The sequence below is a fragment of the Watersipora subatra genome, chromosome 2 (assembly GCF_963576615.1).
Source record: "Watersipora subatra chromosome 2, tzWatSuba1.1, whole genome shotgun sequence".
NCBI lineage: Eukaryota > Metazoa > Bryozoa > Gymnolaemata > Cheilostomatida > Watersiporidae > Watersipora > Watersipora subatra.
The window spans coordinates 11,005,459-11,028,220 of NC_088709.1; the positions used below are offsets into that span (position 1 = coordinate 11,005,459).

General features: G+C 36.1%; 2 protein-coding genes across 5 annotated transcripts in view; one reads left to right on the forward strand and one right to left on the reverse strand.

The window, feature by feature from the left end:
- Positions 1-5,621, forward strand: part of LOC137386864 (caveolin-3-like) — a 9,271-nt gene extending 3,650 nt beyond the window's left edge. Inside the window, exons 3-5 of the mRNA XM_068073049.1 lie at positions 2,524-2,608; positions 4,183-4,339; positions 5,147-5,621. Coding sequence (XP_067929150.1) covers positions 2,524-2,608; positions 4,183-4,339; positions 5,147-5,243 — 339 coding nt within the window. The 3' untranslated portion in view covers positions 5,244-5,621. The remainder of the gene's footprint in view (positions 1-2,523; positions 2,609-4,182; positions 4,340-5,146) is intronic.
- A 283-nt stretch (positions 5,622-5,904) lies between these two features.
- Positions 5,905-22,762, reverse strand: part of LOC137386863 (neurogenic locus notch homolog protein 1-like) — a 29,616-nt gene continuing 12,758 nt past the window's right edge. For 2 of the 4 annotated variants that reach the window (XM_068073046.1, XM_068073045.1), the window contains exons 7-16: positions 22,285-22,404; positions 21,120-21,242; positions 17,777-17,887; positions 16,855-16,971; positions 16,398-16,517; positions 15,548-15,661; positions 14,384-14,497; positions 11,501-11,674; positions 9,063-9,268; positions 5,905-6,328 (exon numbers count right to left, since the gene is read on the reverse strand). In XM_068073046.1, coding sequence (XP_067929147.1) covers positions 6,131-6,328; positions 9,063-9,268; positions 11,501-11,674; positions 14,384-14,497; positions 15,548-15,661; positions 16,398-16,517; positions 16,855-16,971; positions 17,777-17,887; positions 21,120-21,242; positions 22,285-22,404 — 1,397 coding nt within the window. In that variant the 3' untranslated portion in view covers positions 5,905-6,130. The remainder of the gene's footprint in view (positions 6,329-9,062; positions 9,269-11,500; positions 11,675-14,383; positions 14,498-15,547; positions 15,662-16,397; positions 16,518-16,854; positions 16,972-17,776; positions 17,888-21,119; positions 21,243-22,284; positions 22,405-22,762) is intronic. The other 2 variants (XM_068073048.1, XM_068073047.1) reach the window with 2 other exon arrangements.

The following is a 22,762-nucleotide window of genomic DNA, read 5'->3' on the forward strand; positions in this document are numbered from 1 at the left end:
CAGATTATTGGCTAGTGTACATGTAGCTTAATACACATTTGAACCTACAGATGTCTGCTTTCATGTGCTATGTTTTTTACTAAACCAATGCATATTTACTATAATAAGAGTCGCGACCGTCCATCCATATGTTCAAAGCCAAACTAAGAGCGTTAGGAAAAAAGATTGCACCGCACAGAAACTGAACCAAGATATTCACATTCCATCCTATTAACTGCATCATTCAATCACCTCTCTGCATCATGGCATAATTGTGCACATTCTTATTACACTTAGCAATTTTTTGGGACGCACCAGACTGCCAGTGTACTATTTGTGATAAAACATGTTTGTCTTTTGAGAATAGGCGTCCACATTCTATATATATTAACTTGTAACCTATATGAATCAAAAGTTATTGTAAGAATAAAAAATCTGTGTGACAGTTAGAGCTCAGTCTATCATTACTACTCAGTCTAAACAGTAATGACTTTTGATAGAAGGTTAGTTAGAAATGAAACTTACAGTAACTTTAATAATAAAAAGGTGAAACATAATATTGGGTTTAAATTACCCTTGGATCCAACATTATGTATAACTGCATATTAGATGGTTCATGACAAATGAACACTGAAACAGATCTTGCTATTAAAATAGATGAACACAAGTCTTACATAATACACTTATTGTAAAGGCCATACTCTTCTAAGAGTAAAAAAATGCGTAAAACTTTATCACAAATTCTACAGACTGTAGTTTTAAAGGTAACAGTTGAGTTGGTCTTGTTATGATTCTTCAAGAGCTCTTTACGATTTGATATATTTGTAGCATTAATTGATAAACCAATTTCTCTTGAAAAGATATTTATTCTACAATGAGGGTTTTAGGCTACATGAATGATTTATTTCTTTGTGCTGTTTTTTATGGCATTTATTAAGATTTTGTTTATTATCAACTTCAGCAAATTGTGGCAAAGAATTGTTTTTCTTTTGTTACAATAGAACTTGCATCTTAAAAGTAAACTTTCATCTTACTGAGAAAATAAAACTTTTGAGTTTGCTCTCACTCGTTCATTCAGCAGACGGTATGAAAATACTGTGACTAGCTTATTTTCACATGGTGCGTATAGATAGTAGTTTAGTTTATTGTAAAATAGATAGGCTACCGAGTATTTTCAGTGATTATACTGTTTCTCCATTATGAATTTTGAACCATAGAAATTAGTTTACCACTTACCATGGCATCAGCTTGCAAAGTTTCTTTCACGCTGGAGGTTTCAAATTTATTTTTCATTTCTTTCTTATATAAAACGCTCACTCCTCCAAATCTGCAACAGTTTTTGACATTCAATTTGATAGTATTTAATGCTTTAACTAAAATATTTTTGCATAGCAACCTTGCAGCAAAGAAGATCCAAAGTTGCCAAAGATGGGCTTGATATTGTGTGCATCTACTTCACTAGCTGGCATCTTTCTTTGATGTTTAGCAACCGAAACCCGTATGAGTGATCATTGTTAAGAGCCGGGCTCTCATTGCAAGACCCTTATCCTCGCTTAATATTGCAAATAGTGAAACCTTCAACGTCCAGCTTTTGAACTAACCATAGATCAAAACATAGTTTTCATCTAACATAAAACACAATCGTCATGTTAGATGTCTGTCTTTAAATTCACTTGTAAATTTAAAAGCAACGATACATACCAACTTTTAAGGAAAGAAGCAAGTTTTTTCACATAAGTTTTTATAGGCATACGAGTATTACGGCCTCTGTAGCCTTTTTGGAGTAGGGTAATCCTTCTGCAGTATCATTGTACAATAGCAATGCTGAGGGCTTATGCATTTCATAGCAGCATTTCAGCAGCCATCGGAGCATTTGAGCATGAAAGTCACTCCTTGTCATTCTTGTCTTTCTGAGGTTTAGTGCAAATATTGACTTTAGCACAAAGATAAGCACATCGCTTTGTGCTGTTGATCAAGATAATAATCTGAAATCTGTCCATCGAACTCCCAATTTTAGTTTAAGATCAGTGTGTCCACTGGCTCGATTTCTCTACTAAAACCAACAGATAAATCATATGGAAGTTAGTGAATCTTTCTACTTATTTCTAACCTGTTAGTTATACTTCTTTGCAACAGTCCTGTGTCTCTGCCAACTTTCAGTTCAAATTACTAACATCAATGACCAACAAAAACCTCTTTACTACGATAAAAGGCATGTCCGTCTATCTGTCTGTCCGGAGCAATCCTTAGAGATCAGAAAAAAATAATGCACTTCATGAGAATCAAACTCAGATTTCAGTTTTGTAGCCCGACACTCCAAACACTCCACCACGCAGCCCAACTTACTACATTTTAATTTAAGAATAATCGCGTGCATACTTATTACACATGATGATCACTCACAGTGCACTGGACTGTCTGTTTGCTAGTTCAGAATGCTGAATGCACTTAGGAGGTTCTTGCTTTGCTTCATGCTGTTGATGTATTTTTTGTATTAAAGTGTATTTCTATCCTTTTGTTGGTCATTCATTTTTTTCTCATTAGGTGCTATTTGAAGACATGATAGGGGAACCGGACGGAGCCCACTCTGCAGACTGTGTTTGGAGTTGTGCCTTCAAGGTTTTCACAGGTGCCTGAACTAATTTAAAAGTTGATTCACTTGCTACAAAGTCTTTTGGCCAACTTCTAATGATGCAGTTAAAATAATTTAACTTCATTTCTTCACACAAAGTCTTTCTTTTTTACCATTGCCTTGGATGACTGTAGTTTGATTACAACCACTAGGACTATAAAGCTCCAGCCAGATAAGAAAATTAAATGACAATTATTATTATCATTATTATTATCATTCTTAGAATTACTGTGAAAGACAAAAAACTCTTTATAAAAGCCTCGTCTCTTGATATTAAAAAAATAATATTAATATGTAGACTATTTTATAGAATTATTTATATAATCTATAAATCTCAAAATTTGTCGTTCAGTATTCGATATCTGTCCAGCTATAGCAATTAAAATCTAGCAATGAAAAATCCATGTTACAGAGGATTTGATCTGGGAACCTCTCGTTTGCAAGGCAACAAGCTAACCTATTAAGCTACATGAAATACAATGAATTCATTTGGCAATACGAGTCATTATCTGAGTTAAAAATTGCATAGCAACTCTGCATTACACAGTTATTACTAGTAAGTTTAGCAATACAGATAGTAGCTTACCCAAATTAGCCAATGGCAACTACATTTACAGTACCTGCTACTGTTTATAAGCTGTTTTTAATGCCCGTGCAACGCTAGACATTCGGTTAGTCTTAGTAATAAGAGCTGTCCATCTGTCTAAAGCCAGGATTAGAGGTTGAAAAAAAAGATTGCACCGTATGGGATTCGAGCTCTCAACTTTCAACCTAGCAGCTCAGTGCTACCAATCAGTTGCATCAATCAACCACCCATTAGTGTTGCAGAATAATCCCATTTATTATAGTTATTACAAATAACGATTTCTTAAGGCCTACTGGACTGCTCGGGCGCTGGTCTTTACTATACTAAAAGAGTTCAACTGTCTACCCAAAGCTAGGATTAGAGGTTAAAAAAAAGATTGCGCTGTACAAAATTCAAAATCTTGTCAGTTCAACGCTACAACAACTGCACTAATCGACCACTTTCCAGCATTTCCGGATAATTGTGGATATACTTATTCTCTCCGCTTTGTCAGCATGCCTGACAATTTATCACAGCTTTGCTAGACTAAGAGGGTACTAGCACTTGTACATGTATTTATAAATTGCAAAAATATAGACTTCATGTAAATCACATAAAACATTAGTTACTTTTTCATTAATTTGAAAATCTTTCCAATCATTTCAAATCTATTTGAAAAATATTTCCTTGCAAAAAATTTAGTATTTTCTATTTTAGCTTCCATATTTATTTTTTTCATATACTTAAAAATGGTCAAACTCTAAAATAATGTTCTTTTAAAACTATAATAGTTTACTGTTAGAGAGACATAAAACAGTCAAACCTGACCTTAACAGGTTTTTGTGAGTTTCGGTGTCAACTAGCATTCAAAAATTGTAGTTGTGCTCTCTCTCTATTTTCGTCTTGAAATAGCACGACTTCAATAGTCAAGCAAGGGCTTGTAACCTATTATCATTTGCTTATGTTATCACATTTATAGTTCAAAGTTTTCTTATTCTACTTGCAGGTAGCAAGAAAATATGTTACTTACTACTAACCACTATATGTGCAGTGCCTATGGCTCTATTTTGGGGATGTACTATAGCCTGTGTGACCTTCAATCATATATGGCACGTCACACCCTGCTATAAGATCATGCAAATCAATCTTCTGTGTTGCCAAAGGTGTGTTGAAGCATATTTATACAATGACAAGTTTTGTGGTAAAAGTGTGAAATTCACTTTGTTTTGCATTTATTTGTATTTAATGCTTTGAGAAATTGCCCCTGAAACAAAGCTTCAATTAGGGACGTAATGGCCAAACTCAATTCTTGTGATTATAGTCCAATATAGCATATAAGCATAAAAAAAAACTCCTCGTAATGTTTTTATAAAAACGCTTTATGTATTCATTTTAGTATAGATTGCATTTTTGTTTAGCATGTACTGTATATCGATTTTCAGATATGAGACATTATATTAGGTGAGAAACTCGTCGAAGTTCACGTATGATGCCTGCTTAGCTCACTGCAAGCAGAGGCTGTGTGTGTTTTTAAGAGTATTGTTGTACAAACTACACCTCTATGGTCTCGACTAGACATGTTTGAGTTTATTGGCAAGAGGGCCTCGATTGCCAAAGACATTCCAGTTGCAGAAAGCATTATAGGGTTGGATGTTTTTCTTGTCGCCAACAGTGGCCCGTTTTGGGAATCGAACCCCAACCTGCTATTGGCAGGCTACGATATATTAGTCAGCCAATATTATCTTAACCTTTTGCCAGCATTTGGCAAAGGCTACCTTACCCTCGAATGTAGTGAGAAGTTTACAGGTGCATGTATAATTTTTAGATCGCACTTAAGCCACACCCCAAATTTTTCAGCAAACTTTTAGGTTCACAGGCGCGGCTTATCCACAAGGATTTATGGCAATTAATAATTTGTCAAGTAGAAGATAACTCCATTCATCTTACTGTCTTCCATTCTTATTTTTTAGATTTATTAGCCTCTTCATCAACACATTCATGGCACCGTGCGTCGAGGTCAACGCCCTTATATTTAGTAAGATACACGTGAAGGTAGAGAATATATGATGATCCCTTTTCAAAAAGCACTAGCGAAGTTTCACAGTTGAATCGAGATGAGCCATTCATTTTTAGACTGACTTTTAATTGTTTTAACTTCTCAAGTCTTCTGTGAAAGCTTTATTACTTTTTGAGATATAATTAGTATCAAAATGGAATAGCTTGCTAACCACATTTGAAGTGCAATCAATACCACACTCCATGTACTGTACATCAATACCACACTGAGTAACAAAACCATCTTGAAGCTTTCAGACTATTTTCTATACATTTGTAGGTTACCAGGCTAATTTTTCTGCAACTGCTGCAAAATCTTTGGCGGCTTTGTTTTTATTGTTTAGTGTGATAGGTTTCAAAGCAATTAATTAAATTATTATTCTATTATTATGTACAGTACATCAAACAAAAAGTCGGAACTATTTCCATTTGTAGAATTATTGTTAGTGCAATCAGTTTTTCCTTAAAGATTTTTGATCAAGTTTTTTACTCGAATTATTTTGAGTGCAATAGACTCTTTCACGTCATAATGTATAACCTATAGTTGTAAATACATGAATTTACACTGTGCAAAAAATATAATACATGCTCCTTATTACAGCACCTAATGGAGTTCTGTGCCTAGCTCTTCAAGTTTTGTAAAAAATACTGTACTTATAGCCTCTTTGGCAACTGGAAAAATAATATATATATACTGGATGACAAGGATTACACATGAATAAGATAGCAGTTAGCCACAACAGCCTAAGAACTTGGTCTGTGTTGCACTGATAGAGGGGGTATGATGCATCACCCACCTAATTAATCACTAGTCATTTTTAAAACTAACCGCCAACCATAAAATGAGATTATTAAAAAGTGGTAGCATTATAGAGGAAGTTAAACCAAAACCCATCTCATCAAAAGCCAGCGAACTCATTCTGTGAATCAGAGACAAATCCCATAGTGATAGTCTCTAAACCAGCTACACTTATAACTCTTAGAGCTGGCTTATCTTCGGGAGTTATATAGCCACAGAAAAGCTGTCCCTTGACAAAGAGAAAGTCATTGCGGCATGTGTTGACAAGCAGAAGGGGAGTGTCAGTAGCTGCCTGGGTCTACAACACAGTAATTTGTCGAGTTATATCAAGGAATAACTACAGTTCATGAGCATGAACTGTAGGACTTCAATTTAATAAAGAATATTTAATATTCTTTAGCTTCCAACATCAACTTTTACAGGGTGTTTACTGACAGTTAATGGAGAAATCTTTCATTTAATTAGGTCACTCATTTCAGGTTTTTGAATACAGCCACACAAAGGAAAATATAATATTATGTTTTAATATTTTTGTTTTAGTAATATTTTTACTACAATGCTAGATAAAAGTCTAGAATGTATATTTAATTCAATATTGACTTTATAGATGAAAGCAAACAATTCACCTCATTCCTAATGTATCATGCAACTCCAAACTTTGTTGTGTTTGTCACAAAAGGTTTCTATAAAGTTTGTATTTTCAAAGTCTAAAATAACAATTTTGATCAAACGATTGCTAAAATATGTATTGCACCTTTTTCTAAATGTGACAATCTCTCATTCGCCAGCAAGTGGACAGGTTCAAAGACTCGCTCGAAATAAGCTAATAAAATTATCTATAAAGTTGCACCAATGACTAGAACAGAAATACTATATTGACTGATGGGTGATTGTAAACATAGAATATTACTGTCCAATTCTCATTGAAACTTTATGTAGTCGGTCGCTGAATCCCGTGTCTAGACAGAAAGTTTTTAAAATGGCTGGGAAGCAAATTATCCTATTTTCACCCAAAGTTTTAAAAGCTGCTGATGAGCACTCACAGGCACAAACTTCTTATGAATATGAATAAAACTTTAAGTGACAATAACAATATTGTGTGGGGTGTCTGTCTGTTTGTCTGCATAATCACTGCGCATTTCCACGTTTTTGGCCGATTTCATCGAAACTTCACACACATATGCTCCATATTGTTTGCCAGATCATCAAAATTATTTGGTTTCAAAACTACGTGTGGTTCTTGAGAATCAGCCTCTTAAACACACATTTGAGTGGAAACTCAAAAATGCATCTTCGTGTGCATCAAGAACATTTTCTCTCAATAAACTCGTTTATGGACTGTTGTCATGGAAACAGTGTAGTAATTTGCGAATCAACATTTAATCAGAATTTCTATCTGATTGAAAATGAAAAAATCTTGGGTGACACTCTGCTTAATGCTACTTATGAATAAAAAGTGTATATAATAATTGCTGCTGGCTGCCGATGCATTTGTAAGTCTTGCCAATGCATTTGTAAGACCTGCTGATGCATTTGTAAGACTTGCCGATGCGTTTGTAAGACCTGCCGATGCATTTGTAAGACATGCCGATGCATTTGTAAAACCTGCCGATGCATTTGTAAGTCCTGACATGCATTTGTAATCCTGACCTGACACAATTTAAGGTTTTCTAAGTTACTGTAAATAACAATAATCGCACAGTTTTAATTCTTAGTATTACATGTTTCAGTATCACTGTTATATAATACTTTCCTTGTGAACTAGATACTGTTACTGCTGCATCTACTATGGTCAGATGTGTTTTTAATGTTTTTGGAAAACTTTAATTAAGTTGTTGATATATACACGCATAAAAGAGAAAGCCTAAATGAAGATAGAGATGTTCAAACACCGAAATGCTCAGACATAGAAATGGTCAGGCATAGAAATGGTCAGACATAGAAATGGTCAGACATAGAAATGGTCAGACATAGAAATGCTCAGGTATAGAAATGGTCAGACATAGAAATGTTCAGACATAGAAATGGTCAAACACAGAAATGGTCAAACATAAAAATGTTCAGACATAGAAATGTCCAAACATTGAAATGGTCTGACATAGAAATGGTCAGACATAGAAATGATCAGACATTGAAATGGTCCGACACAAAAATGGTCAGACACAGAAATGGTCAGACATAGAAATGGTCAGACATAGAAATGGTCAGACATAGAAATGTTCAGATATAGAAATGTTCAGACATAAAAATGTTCAGACAGATTTTTATCAAATATTTGCATAGTTTTAGATTAAAACTGTTGGATAATCACCATTAAGTACCATCTAACAATTGTTATAGTAATTACTGCATGGTTAGGTAAACTTGGTATTGTCTTACCTACAAAAATGCTTATTGTCTCCTCTACAAACTTAGATGTTGTCTGGCTGTACAGCTAGTTCAGAATGAATTCAAGGCACTGTGTCAATTAAGGCATGCACTGTAAGCTATGGTTTGACACAGCACAAAATAAACAACACTAAAATAGATATAATACTAAAATAGAGGAACTACTAAAATAGAGGAGCTACTAAAATAGAGGTACTACTAAAATAGAGGTACTACTAAAATAGAGATACTACTACAATGGAGGTGCTACTAAAATAGAGGTACTTCTAAAATAGAGGTACTACTAAAATAGAGGAACTACTAAAACAGAGGTACTGCTAAAACAATTGTGTTAGTGATATGAGTACTCGCATGTGAGTTGAAAAGTAAGTGCCTATGTTGTAATTTGAACCCAGCTTTCATCAACAACATTGATAAAAACTTTTTCTAACATCTTTAGATGTCTATTTTCTTTATTTAAAATTGTTTGTAATTTTTGCATGATTTAAAAATAAAATCATCTGAAGCATAGAACAGATTGAGTACCGGTCAACACGTGTTAGTGCATTGCTAGCTGTAAGCATCTGTCAGCTTAGCTTGTTGATTGGTACATGGTTAGCTCAAAGCATTAACCATGTACCAAACAACAATCAATATAACTTTACCTCTAAGCGCTCGATAACAAGTTGAAGAGTTGTATGCCCTTGCACAGGAAGTATGACCTCATCAAATAAATTTGGTGTGTATGTCGCAGAGGGATAGTTGCGAGACTTAAGGCAACCAGTTGTAGTTCCTATTCGTATTTTGCTTGTGCCAGAGTCTCCTATTTCTAGAGTGGAAGGAGTTGTGGCTGGATCGCAAGGTATCGGGTCTAAAGAAGAATCAATCAAGTTTTGCTGCTATAATAAAAATAATAACATAATAATATAATAATAATGTGCACTAATACGTGATCTGGTATCTCACTAGGCTACAGATCGTTTTCATGAACTTTCAACATCATATGGTATGATAAGATGTTGCAGCTTGATACAGTGTGTCACGCTAGTGTACATTGCACAATCTTTAGTTTGTGGTAAAAGTTAAATGTACAGTTTGTAAGCTAATGTAATATTATATATGACAAAAAGGTTTTTCCTAGTCTGTAATTGTTCATTATAGTTTTTGAGCATCAACCAGAGAAATCAAAGTAGGGCAAAATAGGTCACAGAATTATAGGTCAGAATAGTTCACAGATTAGGTCACAAAATAGGTCACAGAATAGGTCACAGAATAGGTCACAAAATAGGTCAGAATAGATCAGAAAGGTTAAGTTATTAAGCGCACATTGCTTAATAGTTGGTGTCCTTTTTAGGCATCATGTTCTCAGCATAAATCTACTTAGCTGAATTAGTGTGGTACAGTGTAATATGGTGATGGTTGGTATGGTTGGTATGCTGTGATGTGATGTGATGTAGTGCACTTTAGCATGAACACTATGAGGCTGCTTAGTTTAGTATGGTTGTGTATAGTTCTGCATAGTTGTGTGTTGTTCTGTATAACTCTGTATAATTCTGTATGATCCAGTAGTGTTGTGCGCGATTCTGTATAGTTTTGTATCATTCCGAATGGTTGTCTATGGTTGTGCATAGTGGGGTATGACGCTATATGGTGCAATGCAGTACTTTATGGCTCTTTATAGCTTTGTATGGCTGTATGAGTGCATGGCACTACACAATTGTGCATGGTTATGTATGGTTGTTTATGTAGTTCTGTGGTGCAGTATGTTACAGTAAGTTGCTGTCAGTGTGGTTTGGTGTGCCATGAAGTGGTATGATATGGTATGATATGGTATGATATGGTATGATATGGTATGATATGGTATGATATGGTATGATATGGTATGAATTATATTGTTACATTACTTTAACAACACATACTACACCTAATGTGAAGAACCACAAGGTTCATCATATCATATGGTAAGTGGAATACAATATGGTATACAATATGGTTCAATGGGGCATGCTATGCGATAATTACTAAGATGGTGCTACACGAATATAAAACTAGTATTCAGTTTCCAGGCAGCTATAGTATAGCGACTCCCAGGTGCACCAGTGTAGAAGCACTCTGATGGGCCGACAAGCATATCATGTTTACATATAGTGCTATAGTAGAACGCCGGTTGTATGATGCCTTAAGTCAAAGCATATGTCTACTCATGAGAAGGAAAGTGAGATCTATGCTCACGAATAAGCATGACGCCGTTGGTCACTAAAGCCGTTTCTATTGCACAAGGATGGCGTATCGCAAAGGTATTTCGCTCCCAAACAGTGACACTGAATCATGACAGAATGAGAGTAACACAGCTGTTTCTATGCTGAAATTTCAGCACCACATGGGGGCCTGTCGTTACGGTATCGCTGTATGGAAACTTGGTATTTGTAATCATATCATCTATTTATTGTATGAGACAGGCAGAAGGTATGCATGTTGTTGAGTTGCTGTAAAGCAGATAGTTAACTGCTTATCAAACTGAGCAAACTTTGCTAACAAGGAAACTTCACCTAAATTCTAAGGAACTGTCACACATGATATCAGAGGCACATGCTCTACCACAATTTAACTACCTTTCACAAAGAAGTAGAGGTACTCTCAGGCTTTATGTATGCTAAATATAGTTAGCTCATAAAGTACATGAAATATGCATTGGTTTTTTTGCATATTTTATATATACAAATATAATTAATTAATAATTATGATAATGTATATAGTACATACAAATAATAAGCGTATAGAGTTTTTTGCTATAAATGCGTAAGTTGAAGTCAAAGCCAGTGTGAGCAATGTTTGAGTAGTCTTTGTTCAGTTCACTTCAACAATTTAGGTACTCCACTGCAAGAGGAACTCAGTGTGACTGAGACTAAACAAGAACTAATTGTGGGTTTACCACATAAATAAGCACCAATGAGCAACAACTTTGTGGGAGGTGTACAATTCAATGACAACTGCAACTAGATATCAATGCTCATACAATCTGCTAGTGAGTCTGACACTCGCCTTCTGACAAAGAATGTGATGTAATACTAGTTATCTGTAGATAATACTTGATGAGGCATACCAGTGCAAGTTGAACCAGTGAAAATTTGGTTTTCTGGGCAGACACATGCGGCCTGGCCAAAAATGACAGCGCAGCTACCAGTTCCGCAGTTGACCTCCTCTCCACAGAGTTCTCCTGGTTCAGCAGTATTTACGGCAGTAGATATAGAAGTCGAGATAGAGTTTGTTGTTCCTGCTACAAATGAGAAATATTCTGTCACAAACCTCACACGGTACTCGGTCCAACAAAACTTGTAAAGTAATGAAAGTACAGCAATACATTACTGCCTAGCTACCTTTTTTGACATTAGTTGTCCTTTTTTTAATAGTAAAAGATAAAAAGGAGGGTCAAAATTTGAATGTGACAAATAGTTTATGCTATAATTCTGGTAGTAGACTTTTCGAGGTATAAAATAAGTATCAGTGCTTGATTGAAGCTATACAGTGTCTAACTTCAGAATTTTCTAAAACCACAAGTGGTTATGCACTAATCTTGTAATGTAGAAGTTCAATGCTGTCTGAGAAAACCATCATATTGCGAGTTTTGCCCATGGGAAGATTTATTAAAATTGGTTATCATTGACTCTTTAATTTAGTGATAACTAAATCAAGGAGCCTGTAAATGATTATATTACAATACCACGATTTTAACACCCAATTGATTGGGTGTTAAAATCATGATATTGTTTTCAATTGTTCCTATATTACATCGTACGCTGATCAAAGAAGCATAACAAGTATGCTTGGTATATACGGTTGTACTGGGTATATACGGTTGTACTGGATATATATACGGGTGTACTGAGTATATACGGTTGTACTGTGTATATACGGGTGTACTGGGTATATACGGGTGTACTGGGTATATACAGGTGTACTGAGTATATACGGTTGTACTGGGTATATACGGGTGTACTGAGTATATACGGGTGTACTGGGTATATACGGGTGTACTGGGTATATACGGGTGTACTGGGTATATACGGGTGTACTGAGTATATACGGGTGTACTGGGTATATACGGGTGTACTGAGTATATACGGGTGTACTGAGTATATACGGTTGTACTGGGTATATACGGGTGTACTGAGTATATACGGGTGTACTGAGTATATACGGTTGTACTGGGTATATACGGGTGTACTGGGTATATACGGGTGTACTGAGTATATACGGGTGTACTGAGTATATACGGTTGTACTGGGTATATACGGGTGTACTGGGTATATACGGGTGTACTGAGTATATACGGTTGTACTGGGTATATATGGGTGTACTGGGTATATACGGGTGTACTTGGTATATACAGTTGTATTGGGTATACACAGTTGTGCTGGGTATATACAAGTGTACTGGGTATATACGGGTGTACTGGGTATTGGCCCGAGATAGTCCGGCAAGTTGTTTTCCAACCTGATTCTCTGCTGCGTAGTTCTGCTTTGCTTTTCCATACTTTTGGTTATTTTTGTCACTCTGTGCGTAATATGTTTCCAGTATAATTTCAAAGTTTCAAATTGATTGGACTACTAGTTTTTTAGATATCACCAATAATCTGGGGGCACTTCTAACCGAGAAGAAATGAACAATGGCTGCCGACAGAACACTAGCTTCTAATGTCACACTGATTAAAATGCTCAGTAATAATGGCTCAAAAATAGACAAAGCTAGAAAACCTCTACTTTTCAGCGACAAAAGTTTTATACTGAAACTATTTGTTTTTCTATTCATAACAAATATACACACAATGTCAGACTCAGCGTATTGCAATCATAATATTTTTCAGTTGCCTCTAAAGTACAACCTTTTTGAAAGATTATAAAATGAAACTATATCCTCTACTTAATTTCTGTTTTTTTTTCATTGAGTTCTTCAAGCTAAGAGCTTCAGAATGATTTTTAGTTCAAAAGGAGTTGTGCTACCCTAAGTGTTTTTACAGTTGATTGAGAGTTGTTAATACAGTCTAGAATCCGGGGTCCTGCTTGTGTGTACAAGGTTGGCCTTGAAGCGTTAAATAGGTTGGTCAAATACCAATTTTGTCAAACTTTGGATAGCCTGAGTGTTGCTCATATTTCATATTCAGTTCTGCTACACAAGGCTATAGGCTCTTCGCCTTACCGTTCAACCTAAAAATTATAGTGTAGATCAGGGGTTCCCAACCAGGGAGGAATTTCCCCCGAGGGGGGAATTTTGAATATACAAGGGGAACCGAGAGGTGCCTGATTTAATAAAGCTTTAATTCATGTCCTGCAGTGCCGAGTGAGTTTGGGTTTTATCATTTAACATTTTGGTTTCATCTATAACACTAGTTGCTAATAATGAGCTACTAGTCTGAACCCAGACATATGTGAACACATCTATCCAGATTTTGTAGTAAGGATTGGATTAGTGATTGGATAGTACGTTAACTTAGTCATGAACCAATTCACCACGACGGCGAAGGTCATGTACTGTTGTATGCGTGCTGTATAAAGACTCATATTATGTTGTTATATGTTTAGATATGTACAATAAAATGGGATTATAATTTGTATTATTTGTTTTAGTCATGTGAGTTAAAAGTGCGGGAGGGGGGAATCAAATTTATGAAAGGGCAAAAGGAGGGGAACTAAATGGAAAAGGTTGGAAACCCTTTGGTGTAGATGGCTTGGTAACCGTAGTTAAAGTGAAAGTGAAACGTTTTCTCCTTTTTAACTTTTTCTCAAATTTTAGATTGATAGTTGTTTTACCCTTCAATTCGTGTCATTAACTCGACAGCTAAGAAGTAAAATTTAGCGTGTGAAAGGCTGCTTATAAAGTCAGCAAGTTTGACTACTCAAAGAAAATCTATCTAGCTGTACATTACAATAAAGAATACGCAAACATGAAACTACATTTCTACTAGTGATAAAAAAATGTTATGTCATACCTATACAGATATTCCCATTAAGCTGAAAGCCTGGAGAACAGTTGCAAGTAGGAGTGAGAGAATTCACCGTGCAAGCGCCACCGACTCCGCAAGGGTTGGGAAGGCATGGATTATCTGCAACATTCATCTAGCGATACTCAAGTTAGTATTCTTTAGCTCCATGCGTGTTCCTTTTAGTAAGCTACTAGAAAGGTTTATGAAGAAAAAGTCCATATTAGGGCATCAATTATCAAGGTTAGAATATGTGCCGAGCATCAGATGACTAGACGAGTATTAAAAGCTGCAGCAGTCAAGTGTTGTAGACTGTCAGTTGATGCATGCTGATGAGTGGGTAAACAAATTTCATCTTTCACTAGCACTTTTTACTCAAGTAACTCTGGTTTGTTTCTATCCCAGCAAAAGCTTTAGTTCCTGAAGAACTTTCCCTTCCACTCTCTCTTACTCTCTAACTCTCTCTCACTCTCTCACTCTCTCACTCTCTCACTCTCTCACTCTCTCACTCTCTCACTCTCTCACTCTCTCACTCTCTCACTCTCTCACTCACTCTTTCTCTCTCTCTCCCTCTCCCTCTCCCTCTCCCTCTCCCTCTCCCTCTCCCTCTCCCTCTCTCTCGCTCTCGCTCTCGCTCTCTCTCTCTCCCTCTCTCTCACCCTCTCTCCCTCTCCCCCTCTCTCTCCCTCCCTCTCACTCCCTCTCACTCCTTCCCTCTCTCTCCGTCCCTTTCTCTCCATCCCTCTCCCTCCCTCCCTCCCTCCCTCCCTCCCTCTCTCTCTCTCTCTCTCTCTCTTTCTTCCTTATTCAACCAACGGTAGCTGCTGATTTTTTATTGGTAGCCAACAAATTTTACTTTCACCCTATTTAAATTTAGTAGATTTTTGTTGGCATTTTTATTCTTATAGTATAGCCATCATCATAAAATTCTGTAGATGGCGCGTTAATTGTTTCCATTTTAGATTCCAATTCAAGATCCCAAGCTATTTGTTTCTTCCTAGCCGTTGCCATAAATAGACTAGCCAATGCATGTCCTTCTCTGTTGTCGATAGTATGCTACAGAGTTTAACCAAAAGCCCCCTAAGTCAGTGATGAGTCTTGAACAGCAACTGCTGAATGTTCAGTCAGTTGGATAGTCATTGTATAACTTACATGTTACATGCATTCACTTACCTACACATCGGCTCTGATGTAGAATGAATCCAGGTAGGCAATTGCAGAGTGGTCTCTGCCCATCTAACACACACCTTCCACCATCACCACATGGGTTGGGTTCACACAGATTACCTATGAATAGCAATGGTCGCTCTAGTTAGTATGATTGACAGACCTAACAGGATCAAATAGAAACTTAATGTAGTTCACTTAACCTTTAATGATGATGGTTAGCTAGAACTGTTTGGTGTCACCACAGTGAACATTCCTCACAATTTACATCAGCAGTAAATATGTTAAGGATTATACTACAAAGAGGATTATCCTACAAACAGGATATGCAATACACAAACACGGCAAGGAAACTTGTGAGTAAGCAACCTTTTTGGGCCATTATCAGATAATATCGTGACACAAAAAATACCAATTGCTTGGAGCAATGTTGTAAAACAAAGTTTGTTTATAAACACAAGTTAGAAAAACCTATGATCAAATATTCAAAAAGGCACAAACTAGTTCTGATTGGCAAACTAACCATACTGATAGCACAAACATTCCCAGCTCCTACAGAACCAATAATTTGAAGCATTTTTAGCAGCCCCTGTTAGACATGTAGACTAGAAGCTTAACATGGTTGCGTTGGTCCTACGATTGAGCCGACAATCGAACCTGTATTTTTTTGCTTCAAACCAGACACATTATTCAATAGTGACTCTAACGATTCATTTAATGAACATGCTAAGGTTAATTTTCTAAGTAAATGTAGAAAAGAAATGATGCAATTTTTTGATCGTTTCTATATTTGTGGAACATTTAATTGAATGGCTGTTGTTCCTCCATATTTGCTATCTGTAGGCTTGTGACTCACTTGAGCAAGTGTCTTCAGGGCCCTCTATCAGACCTTCAGGGCACTCGCATGTTGTTGATCTGGACGGAATGTCAATCACACAATTTTTGTGATGTCCACATGGATTAGGAAAACATGGATCTAAGATAAATATCATTGAACACAAGTTATTATATATATTGTTTAATACTCTGAAAACCTGTGACGACAGAGAAACTGCCAGAAACCAAAGTTTATTTACATAAACTTACTCGGGTTACTAGTTTCTGGACCGTATGAGTTTATGACTATAGCACTATGTTCAGTATTATGTAGTAGTTTATTTTACTAGCCCAACATACCAGATAGAGAAGGATTCTAACCATGAACTCAGTGAAGTAAAATTTGTATTTCTATGCATTCGTCTATACACACTACAGTATTAACTTTTCTCAGTACTGAATGCAACTGCTAAGGTGCTGACAAAATGCTGCCTTACCTAAGCATGCTCCTGTAATAGGAGATTGAGTGAATCCAGGTTTGCAGGTGCAGACAGCGAAACCATTTCCAGTTGTGCACACTTCATTCACGGAACAGGAGTTGTCACAAGTTGAATCTGTCAGCATAATTATACAATTTTTTGTTATGCTAAATATCTACCATGTTTCTTTAAAGATACGTAATTTAATAAGCATGTTGAGTGATTTGTTGACGTAGTAGATGATAGCCTAACAAAATGGATGATAAGTAGTGGCTTATGACCATTGTGAGCAGTTTGTCACAGAAAACAGAGTGAATCCTGGGAGTTTGAAGTGGGGATGGCAGCCAGGTAGTTAACTTTCCAACATACTAAGTGGTAAGTGAAGCATCACATCTATCAGCTACAAAATTCTTTGGAGTCATATTTTCTATTCATGCTTTACATGCTTACCAGCAAAAATATATTGCAAAATCAATTAAAGTATTATACCATTTTTAAAAGAAACAATATGACGTAAGTTAATTTTGGTATTTTATGTAATATCTACAGGCTTTATAAACATTTAGTTTGGGAACTTTTAAATTTTTCAGAAGCAAAGTTGTAAGTATTTGAAGTCAACACTTTCTCCCATTTAAGCTCACCTTTCTCACTTGGTCAGAACCACTTAACAGTACCGCTTAACCATGCGCAATAGACATGATTTTTTGTGGTAAACCTGCTACTATTGTAATAGTCAATACGGGCTTGATCACCAAAAATTAATTTAAACTAAAATCAAAAATATTAATGCATGTTCTATTCTATGGCAGTTGTTTTTGTAAGATTCATACAATTTTATGCTAAAAATTTGCCATTCCTAGTTCACCTACTCTCAACTTATATCGCTTAAGATAGCTGACAGCTTAAAGTAAACAGATGAGCAGAATTCGCGCTGACTTACTGAGGCACTGGCCTGTAAAGGTCAGGAAGTTGCCAGTCTTGCAGGTACAGACCACATTTCCACCCTCAATAGAGCATTCAGTATTTGTACCACAGCTAGCACACCGCGAATCTGTAAATAAATGTCTATAAAGAGTAACTCGTTAATATCATTCCACAGACTTCAGTTTTACAGTTTTAAAAAGTATTTCTCAAGCATCGCTTAAGTCAAGTTAAGCATCACTCAAGTGAAATTAGACATCACTCAAGTCAAGTTAAAAACAGGATACAGACAAACCTCGTTTGTTCAGACTATTACGAACTGGGTCATGTCCAGACGTTGAAAAAGTTTGGACATAAAAAATTGAGTACTGTGCTGTACTAAAAACAGCCTGAATTGTCTCTTACACATTCTCCTAGGCTACAGTATACAGTATATATTAGAGAGCATCATTTGTTTATACCTGCAATATTCACAGTATAACATCAATAGCAGTCATAATAGCAAACGAAAATTACAGTATAACACTCTGACAATAAACTCATATACGCATCACTTGCGTTGCCTGTCAGGACAGCCTATCGGTCAAGTTTTCACTCGTCGGACAGGCAAGGCTGCATTGAACAAACGTTTAGACCCCCAGGCGTTCTATCGGTAATTGAAAGTGGGGGAAGTGTAGCCTGAAAGATCGGGCTTCGACTGAACATACCTCTATTTTGTGTATGTTAAAGCGTTTACTAGATATCCAAATGTCCACTTTAAGTCAATTTTTGAGTTCCGTTTAATATCTGCCATTTTTACTAAATATTATCTGCATACAGTACACAATGCAACGGCCATGATGCTTACAATTTTTATAGCTTTACCTTCAATTTTAATAAGAAGTTCGACAGCTTAACTTGTTTTAATTAGATCAAAGATTCAATTATCATCGGCATCACAATTGCTAACATTTGTGATGCCAACGATAATTGAACGTTTAATCAATTATCCAGATAATGCCTGGATAATTGATTAAAGATTCAATTATCCTGATGTCAACGATAACTAAATCTTTAATCTAGCAGATTAAAGATTCAATTATCATCGGCATCACAATTGCCAACATTTGTGATGTCAACGATAATTGAATCTTTAATCAATTATCCAGAGAATGCCTGGATAATTGATTAAACATTCAATTATCCTGATGTCAACGATAACTAAATCTTTAATCTAGCAGATTAAAGATTTAGTTATTTTTAGTATTATTTAGTTATTTTTATTAATCAATTATCGTTGGCATCACAAATGAATCTATAATGAGACTATAAGTGATTACTTAGCACATTCTGCTATAGCTGACCATTTCACGATGCAGATGTCTGGGTGTTGACTAGAAATAAGAGATAGGCCCCTCTAAAATCATTGTTGCAAGGCTCTAGCTTTTATAAAACTAGTACTCTGGTAGTTTAATATGCTGTTGGAGATCATCATGTGTAGTATCTATGTGCACAATTATTCTCAAGTATGGAAAGGTAGTTGAGTAGTGAGGTGGGTAGCACGGTTGGCTGTAATACTGAGTGTCTGGGTTTGAATCCTGTTTGGTGCAATCTTTTTTCCTAACTCTCTTAGAGTGACTTCAGACCATAGACCTATTAACTGTACAATTATACTATACTATATATATTAAGTATAGTTAGTAGGTCTATGCTTCAGGCAGACACGGCTATTATTATAGTAAGCTGTGAGAGATTGTCAGCAAGCTGATGAAACACAGAGAATAATTATCTGATCAATTATTCCAAATTGCTAGCAGGTTGATGTTAGTTCAGTGGTTAGAGTGTTTGGCTGATAAACCAAATGTCCTCAGCTCAAATCCCATTTGGTGCAATCTTTTATTTTAACCTTTAACAGTGGCTGTTGAACAAATGGACAGACACGGCTTCTACACATTATAGCAAAGATTCCAGTATTTGAAATACTTTAATATGAAGTTTTTAGTTAATCTTATATAATTCTGTCATGTGGACTTACTTCAGCTTTCACCCCTAAATTGCTAGGTCTTTTGAATCTAGACCATAACTTGGAGACCCCGTGTACCACACTGACAACGTGGGCATATTAAAGATCCACCTCGGTCTTTCACATATCTTTCAAGTGAAATGGCTAACTGGCTCTGTCAGACTGGGCGTGTTGCAAAATGCATTCCTTCAGGTTAATCTGACAGTTCCAGAAGAAGCCCTTGATAAGTGTTAGGACCACCCAAGGTACATAGCTTACAAAAAAAACTTGTCCTTGCGGCAGGCCTGTATTGCTTGCAAGTTGGGGCTGCAAATATTAGGCGACTAGTTATGAACACCGGGGGAACGGTGTAAGCCGCCCAACAGAGTTCGGAGCAGTGCCCCGAAGCTCTGGACTTTTTAAGTATCAAAAAACCTCAAAGTATGCTTAAATGCAATTAATTGTAAGCATCAAAATCTACATAAATATATTGTTTATGGTTCATCGAAGGCAAAACTTTTTCTTTATTCAATGAACGATATAAAACTCGTGAATCTACAGGTTTTTTTAAAAGACATTGACAGAACAAGAGCTACTACTTATTTATTGCAATAGCTCTTGTTCTGTCAATGTGTCCATGGCAGAAATCTTTCACAACTGATTCTGTATTTATTTCAACATCTTTATATATGTGTAAAATTAGAAGATTATTTAGATGAGCCTGCCCCATAATGCTCCTCATCGATGTTTTGATTCGCTTCAAAACAAAGTTTTGAATGATAAAGAAAATGCAAGTTTGGGGGTCTTCTTCACACACCTACTATAAGCAATAAAGTTCAGTTTCCAAGTCCTAACAAAGTCTCACAAAATCACTCATTTGGCGAGATCATCACAGAGACAATATAGAATGCTAGTTGCTAGTAAATTAATTGTTGGAAATTTCAAGTGAATGAGCTTAGATTGCAATTCTTAGTACTTAGCCGCCGAAAATTACAATAAGGTAGCTTACAAAAAAGCTGGGGCTGCAAATGTTAGGCGACTAGTTATGAACATCGGGGGGGGGGGGGCGGTGTATGCTGCCCAACAGAGTTCGGAGCAGCGCACCGAAGCTCTGGACTTTTTAAGCATCAACAAACCTCAAAGTATGCTTAAATGCAATCAAGTTGGGGCGGCTCAGCCGCTCAGCCGCCCAGCCGCCCCAGAGAATACGGGCCTGCCTGGTGGTGTGTTTCTCTACTAGAGAACATGAGAACACTACCAAGCATTGTCATTACATGACAGAGGCATGTCATTACTACTTACTACTTACTTTAGGGCATTATGGAATGTCTACCTATATTCTTCTAAGCTTTCTTCTTAGTTTCAATTCATCCCAACTTACCAACGCATGCGTTGTCTTGGTTTCTAATTAATCCACTAGGACAGAGGCATTGATGAAGATTGCTTTGTGTGTCAAATGTGCAGATTTCATCAGAAGGGCACGGGTTAGTCTTGCAGAGGTCAACTAAAATAAGCAGCATATACATCACAAAGGCTGCTTTGTCATCATTTTAGACAATCTAAATGCAGTTATGTTAAATAATGACCTTAGCCTTTACAGTGCATAAAATTAACTGGCATAAAGCAGAGTAATTACAATAAAACAACTAATTTGGTCCATCATTTAGATGTAAAATTCCATTACAATATTTACATGACTAGTATGGTAATATAAAATTTGAAATGACTCACTCCGAACAACCATTTGTCAATCAAAATGCGGTGACTTCACCAGTTTAAACTCGTGAGTATATAAGACTAATCAAATCTTCTACTAACACTCTGGTTTACTCAGGTGACTAAATCAATACATCTCTGAGTAAATCAGTATTAGCACGCTATCAGGAAATGGATTAACTCAAAAGATTAATGAAGGATTAGCAGCCCGCCTAGCAGACGTTTACTCGAGTAGACCTAAAAGCTTTAAATTTTAGGTATTAGGCATATTTTCAAGAGAGCCTTTTGTCGCTAGCACTAGCTCAGTCAACTCATTTATGTAAGTCATTTAGGCAAGACATAAATTATCTTTTACTGTCTTTGTTGCTGATGAGTAGGGCTTCTGTCGGGAAGCCTATGAACCACTTTTTGCTAGTAATGGTTAGTACTCTTAGCAAAGATAGGATGTTAAATACAACCATGGAAAGAACTATGTTTTATTTATAAAACCCCTTTCTGAATCAGGAATGATTAATTTCTAGACATTTTCTGTTTTTAGAATTTCAAGAGTAGCCTCAAAACTATTTGATTTGGATGAGCCAGTTTGAGTTAAATTGAATAGAACAAATTGTTTTTCATCTGAGTTGTGGTTGGATTTGGTAGCTCGAAATGATTTCACGGAGACTTCATGTTTTACATTTTGCCTTTCAGGTCTATTTCTTTGGATTTTTTGTAAAAACGTTTTTAGCAAAAAAAAACATTACGTATTCTGACTTCTAATCCTCTTTGTACTTGAGACACTGTTATAATGAGGCTCAAATTTGTGTGAGAAAGAATACAATTTAACATACAGAAGCAGGTTCCTTGAGCAGAAAGTTCAAATCCAGACTTGCATGTGCAGACAACTGTATCAGATTCTATGGAGCAAACCGAATTTTCTGCACAAACATTTGGAAGGCTGCATCTTTGATCTGAAATCATTTCTACAGATTTTTTGATCTGAAGACATTTCTAGTATTTTATTTTTAGAACACTAAAATCCAGATAAGGCCAATTACCATACATTTACATATATTAGTTGAGAAACTGCAAAGTGAGATATGATTGGACATGAGAGACTGAACTGAACTAGCTCTGTTAATTAGAACATTTTATTTAAAAGATGAACTATGAAAATGGTCTCAAGAAAAAGTTTTAAATTCAGGAAAATTTCTTTGCTCACATCTGGCAAAAGTTATTAAAGGTTGACTTGCAACAAAATTTACATCACGGTTATTTGGTATCAAAAGGTTCACCATGTCTTACTCTGCTGTATACTCTGCTGTTGAA